This window comes from Diachasma alloeum, unplaced genomic scaffold (genome assembly GCF_001412515.2).
Source record: "Diachasma alloeum isolate Michigan unplaced genomic scaffold, Dall2.0 Dall_scaffold_00406, whole genome shotgun sequence".
NCBI lineage: Eukaryota > Metazoa > Arthropoda > Insecta > Hymenoptera > Braconidae > Diachasma > Diachasma alloeum.
The window spans coordinates 734,891-741,258 of NW_021680545.1; the positions used below are offsets into that span (position 1 = coordinate 734,891).

At 40.2% G+C, this 6,368-nt stretch overlaps 1 protein-coding gene across 1 annotated transcript in view; it reads right to left on the minus strand.

Moving 5' to 3' along the window:
• LOC107042052 (POU domain protein 2) overlaps positions 1-4,991 on the minus strand; it is a 155,001-nt gene extending 150,010 nt beyond the window's left edge. Inside the window, exon 1 of the mRNA XM_015262921.1 lies at positions 4,376-4,991. Coding sequence (XP_015118407.1) covers positions 4,376-4,991 — 616 coding nt within the window. The remainder of the gene's footprint in view (positions 1-4,375) is intronic.
• Between the last annotated feature and the right edge of the window lie 1,377 nt (positions 4,992-6,368).

A 6,368-nucleotide genomic window follows, 5' to 3' on the forward strand; every position in this document is an offset into this window, starting at 1 on the left:
AAAAAAGAAAATTTCCTCCCCCCCCCCCCCCCAAACAAATCTAATATAGCTCTCCTGGAAAATGACCACAAAACTGTCGATGAAATGTCACATTTTCTCTAATACTGCAACAGTATTCAGTCTTCAAATTCTCGATAATTCAAGATATTTTCTGTCTTGTCTCGTGGAAATCAAGACCACACACAAATATTTTGATTGACCAAAAACGTAACTGAGAGACGTCAAGTGTAAGTTTGCTGGTCGCGTGGCTATTCACCGGTTACTGGAGGCTTTGGTGGTACCACCCTAACACCGTCCTGAATGTTTAAAGAAAAGAACAGGAAAGTTGGTCGCGTGTCGCGGTGATTTGTCGGGGCACTGTATGTGTGGGATCTCCTCTTTCTCTTTCTCGTTTCGAAAAGAGGCTGAAGGGTTAGCCTACCTGGACATGGGGGATATACAGAGAGCCCGATGGGCTCGAGTGAGAGAGGGAGAGAAGAAAGAACGCCACGTGACCCTTGTTCAGAGGCCTGCCGTTCCTTATTGGAATCCTTCCCCCAACCTGACCTAGCCAAGGTGAGATTTATCCGGCGGCTTTACCTGACTCCCCAGACTCGTGTATTTGTGTCTTTTAGCGTAGACACCTACATCACCCACTTTAATACCGACAACGGACTATCACCCTTCAGATCAGTCCAACAGGTTTCTTTCCATTCTTCTTATTCTTCTAATTTTTGAAGGTGAAAATTAGGCCAATGATTATTTTTACTAAGGCAAAATTTCATGATGCAATTGAATTAGCAGAATTATTCATTTATTCATTATCAGAATATATTGACTTTAAGTAATTGAAATCAAATTGTTCTTATCATTAAAGTAAACAATTTTTAGTTGAAATTTCTGAATTTGAGAAAATTGAAAATTCGATGATGATTGTAACTAACGGAAATAGTGCTTCAGTTTTTAATGAAATAATAGTTCATCACATCTGTTAAACTTTTTATTTATTTGGGATTTTCATCATTTTTCAATCTTAGACTATATTTTTTCAGATTAATTGAACTGGTTTTTTCCCACTCATTCTATTTTGCAAATTTTTCAAAGTGCAAATTAGACCAATGATTATTTTTACATAATATTGCTGAATAATTCGTTTATTCAACAATAAAATATATGAAATTAATGCAATTAAAATTGAATTGTCCTTATATATGAACACAATTTTTTGGGATTTTGCGTTTTGACTTTAACGAAATAAAAAATTTGATGATGATTATGAGTAGCAGAAAAAAGCTCCAATTTTTAATTAAATAATAGTTTATTTCAACTGCTAAATTTGTACTCATTTGAGATTTTCAGCATTTTTAACTATAAATTTTAACCCGTCAGACCAATACAACGGGCTCTTTCCACTCTTGTTATTTTGCTCATAATTTAAGGTGAAAATTAGGCCAATGATTATTTTTATGCAGACAAAATTTAATGATGCAATAAATTTAACAGAGTCATGCGTTTATAGAACATCAACAGAATAATTTATTTATTTAACGCCCAAATTTATAAAACTAATTTAAATGAAATTGAGTTGTACTTATAATTGCATTAAATTTCGTCTGCTTCGAATTTTGTGCTTTGAATTTAAGGAAAGTGACAATTCGATAATAATCATGACTAAAGTGTACAAGGCTCAAATTCCTAATGAAGTAATAAGTAAGTTAATATTCCATTATAAGTACTGAATTTTCTCATTAATTGCAGAGTTTGAGTTGTTCACTGACGATATTCCATTTCGTTAATAAGGAAAGCCGAAAATTAGGCCAATGATTTTTATCATTAGAACAAAACGGGATGCTATAATTGAATTGACAAAGAAGGTCGTTTTTTATCTTCCTAATTTACAAAATTGGTAGAACTGAAATCGAGCAGTTTTTCTGTTGAAACTTGGCAATTAGTTCGTCCCATTTTTGAGTTCTAAAAGGCTAGAAAGTAGCTAAAGCAATAATTTTTATTAGAAAAATAGTCCACGACAATTCTTAAATTTTCAATAAGTTTCGAAATTTATCAGAATCCTTTAATCTTGTTTCCATACAATGAAATAACATCTCATCTCCATAGATGATTTTCTAATTCTGACCAGCAAACGAAAAACAGAACTTCTTGATCCTTCACAGAACTGCCCAAACAAACATCAATTTTGCCATTTTTTCCTTCCCATTCGTTATTCATCTCCAAGATGAGCAAATAAAAATTCCCGGAAATTTTGATATCCCCAGCACTCCATTACCTCCAGGAACCTCTACCTTCAACCAAAGGATAGCTTCCGGAATCCGAAAAGTGGTTTAGTCGTTGCCTCCAAGGGGAATACATAAGTAGGTCGGCGCAACCTGATTACAGGTTCCCTTAATCACCCGGTGCGCCGGCCGCGTGATGATCTATGATACACGTAGACCCCAGAATCCAACCCCATTCCCCAAAGCACATTAGACGTTGATTTAAAATCGTCCTCGAACTTCCCATTACTTCGAAATATCCAAATCTCGAAATGTTAATTCACCCAATTTCCCCCCCCCCCCTCCCACCTCCTCCCCCCATCTTCGACATCACTTCCTGCCGGATCTATGTTATCTCACGCCTCGCCTTGGTGTTCCGAGTGACGTGCAGTCCCGCGCAATCATCAAACAAGAAACAGAACCACGAAGAACCTCCAGATGACTAAGCGAAAGGATCTCAAAAGATTCACCCGAATGAACTAATTCTTCACTTTCTTTTGTAAAACTGGAATATCCTGAAGATTGAAATGATCCGACGGCCTGAGAACTCAACCCAACCGGCCTCATCACTGTAGAAATAATCAAGGCTAATGTAAAAATAGGATGACTAGTCAAAGATTGTCATGATTATCTCCATTATCATCACTCACATATTCTTCCATTTGCCATTACCCAGATAATAAAACACATCAGAGAAATCTATTCACCAATAATTTCCATGATTGTATGTACAGGTATCATCATCGACATCATCGGTTGTCGCAACACCACTCCAGCTGCATACGTAATTCATAAAATCGTGTCGAAAAAAGGGGAGTGAAAATAAAAAAAAACCACAAGCCTATAAAATAACAAGATATACTTATTCAAAACACGATTCAACCAGGCGCCGTTGGACAATAACCGGAAGTTGTCGATGTGATCAGGTTGACTGCTCGCAAAATCATTTGTTAGGAAATAAATACCCGGCTACAGGTGTGACAAATTCAATGATTTTTTAAACGAGCTCTAATCGAATCTATCTGAGCAAATGATTAATCATCAGTTTTATCGACAGAGATAACCTATCAGCATTTGCAACTCACATTTTTCATATTTGTTTGATTTCAATTTCATTTCTAACGCTGAATGATGTATAAGTGTCTCCGGCGCCTGATATCAGTCACGCATCAATATTGGTAATGACAATTGCGAGAACATGCGACGTAAAAGCGAATCCATTTGAAGATTAAAACTTATATAGGAGATTCGAGGAAATAACGCTGATGCCTGAATGACACTTATTATTTATTAATTTATCGCAATACCACTTGACTGCTCGCCTGATCATATTTACCTGTCCATGAGATTTTTCTTCAACATTATTTATTTTTGTAATCTCTCTTCTTGTTTTTTTGCGGCAACTGATAGCGCGTGTCTCACGCGAAGCGTGAAGTGCTTTATCGATGTATTAGCGAAGCGATTGAAAGGTGAGAATACTCGAACGGTGTATCAAGGAGGTGATTAATAACCCCCAGAGTCATAAGAGTCACACTTAATTAATAATCTCAAAGTGGCAGGCTTGGATAATATTGTGAGGACACCTCTGCTGGTAACTAATTAACGATTGAATTGCCTGTGGGGATTCGATGAAATTGCCCATGATTTACAAGATCAATGGTAGAAGGTGTAAATCCCCCAATACCCAGCCATATTTGCTATCAGCAGTAAAAACAATATGTTCTTTCATTGAACATCCTTCAGAATGAAGGAATGTCAAAGCTCAACGCAAAAATTAAATATGCTCAAGTGAGAATATTAGAACACATATTGACTTATGAATCAGAATTGATAGATCAACTCGGTGATGACAAGCAAATACCATAGATTAGATAATTCAATACTTCTGATACATCCAAGAATGAATCACCTCCGCCAGGTAATAATATGTAACCAAAAACTCCAAGAAATTATTCAAGAAGTAATGAAACACCTGACAAACATAAATCTCTTATCAACCTTTGCTCTGTTGTCTCTCAAAGATGAAAATTGAGATTTGAAAAGCCCTATAGTCCCGTCCATAAACCCTATCAAACCCCTGGCTACACGCAGTCTTATCAAAATATTCTCAAATTTATGATGCTCACCGGTCTCAGCGCCTCGCAGCGGCCCCGAGGGGCTTCCACCCGTGGACACCCCCTCGTCCTCGCTGCCACTGGTGCTGGCCTCACTCGGACTGTAGCTCCTTCTCTCGTTCATTCTCCCTGATTTTTGTCCACTAGCACCATTACCATTATTATTATTATTATTATTATTATTATTATTATTATTATTATGCATACGACTCTGTAGTCTCTCATGCATAGTCCTGAGACGCGCATGCAGCCTCTGCTGCTGTAACGAACCAACGGAAAAGTCGAGGGGTTGATCGACATCTGATTGAGCAGGTTGCTGGGTCTGAAGTCTCTGCACCTGGCTCAGTGTTGCTGATATTATGCTCGGTGCTTGAGTTACCTGTGCCATCTCCTGGTCCTGATGTACACTAGATGGTGGACTCCACCACTGGTGTCCACCCTGAATTGATCTCCAAGCATCAATGGTGTTGTTATTCGTTGGACTGCCAGTCTGCTTTTGCTTCTGAATTTGATTTTGATTCTGATTGGGTTGCGGACTCTGTTGTGAGTTTTGTTGCTGTTGCTGCTGTGCCATAGCAACTTCAAGATTATTATTCTCTAACAGGTGCATGCTCGGTGTTTGCGTCATAGACGTGGGCAATGCAAATGCTGCACCCACTGATGATTGACTGGCGTCGTGCGATGAACGACGGCTGTTCTGGTGTGATTGGTGCTGGTGCTGCTGTTGCTGTTGCTGTTGGGGTTGATGATGGAACAGATGGAGTTGGGAACTTGATGGCACAATAACAGGAGGTGTTATCTGGCGTACGGATCGGGCTGCCTCGGCAACCCACCGGCGCACAGCTTCACTGTCAAGACCCGCCAGACCTGCTGACTTTGTTTTGGACTGTCCAACTGGTGATAAACCCTTCTCGGTTAGCAAGCCGGGAAGCGCGAGGACCCCGGTGCCCGCCACCGCGACTCTGGGCCCTGTAACGCCCCCGTAAGCACTCACTGCCGCGAAATCCAACGTGTCTCTCGGATTACCTCACTGTGGAGGCACTTGAATGATTTCCACAGCTTCCTGTGAGCTTTTGCCGATTGAATTATGGGAAGTGGTTTTCATTAGGTGACAGTCTCATCTAGTTTCCAATACTTTCACAGGTTAAAAACAGTGGTTTCGATGGTTTAAGGAATCCAGTAATGTCTTAAATCCTCGTTTACAGTGTCACTCAATGCCACAATCAGTCACTCGTATGTCTTCGCGCACTACTGACATCCTCAGCTGTCAGAACCTGGTACAACACAAAACATCGAATGAATACAAATGTCAGGGCTAGTTGTTCCTTCTACTGTCACTTCTGGGCTCATTCGCTCCGTACAATCGACACTTCGTTTATTTTGTTTTGTTTTTTGCTCTCAGGAGCAAACACTTGTGTGATGACAGTGGAGATGCCCTGGTAACAGACCACCTGTGACACCACCACCTGTCATTCAGTTCAATCCTTTCGTCAAATTTCTTGCACCCTCAATAACACTGAGACAACAAAAATATCACGAGTTCAAGTTTTCCTGGCTAGCTGCCAATAACCGACACTTCACAGTTCGTTGACACCTCCTCTTTAACATGAAAAATTTAATCTCTTCCTGTCAAAAATCGACACGCACTCGTGGTCCTCTCACACGTTACCCAAATTTCTGTTTACGTAAGAGCTAAAATAAAAAATCCTAGCTATTGTAATTGCTTGCTCGTTACTGATTCAACCGTTCGTCCTCTATATTTTTTTTCCAACAAAACCGTAATCGCGAGCTGCCAATGTGGAAAATCGCGAATTCTGTCTCGTTGCCGCGATGAAAAATTCGCAGTATGGAGAGTCAGCGCGCAAAAGAGGAGGCGGCGGTGGCAACAACAACGGATAGATGCTGTCGCGTGCATGTGTGCAGCTACACTAGGGTCCAGGCGGCCGCCGGCACACGGACGCTCGGGCCGTCCAGCAGTTTTCGCCCGAAGGTGGGGGAGTCGTTA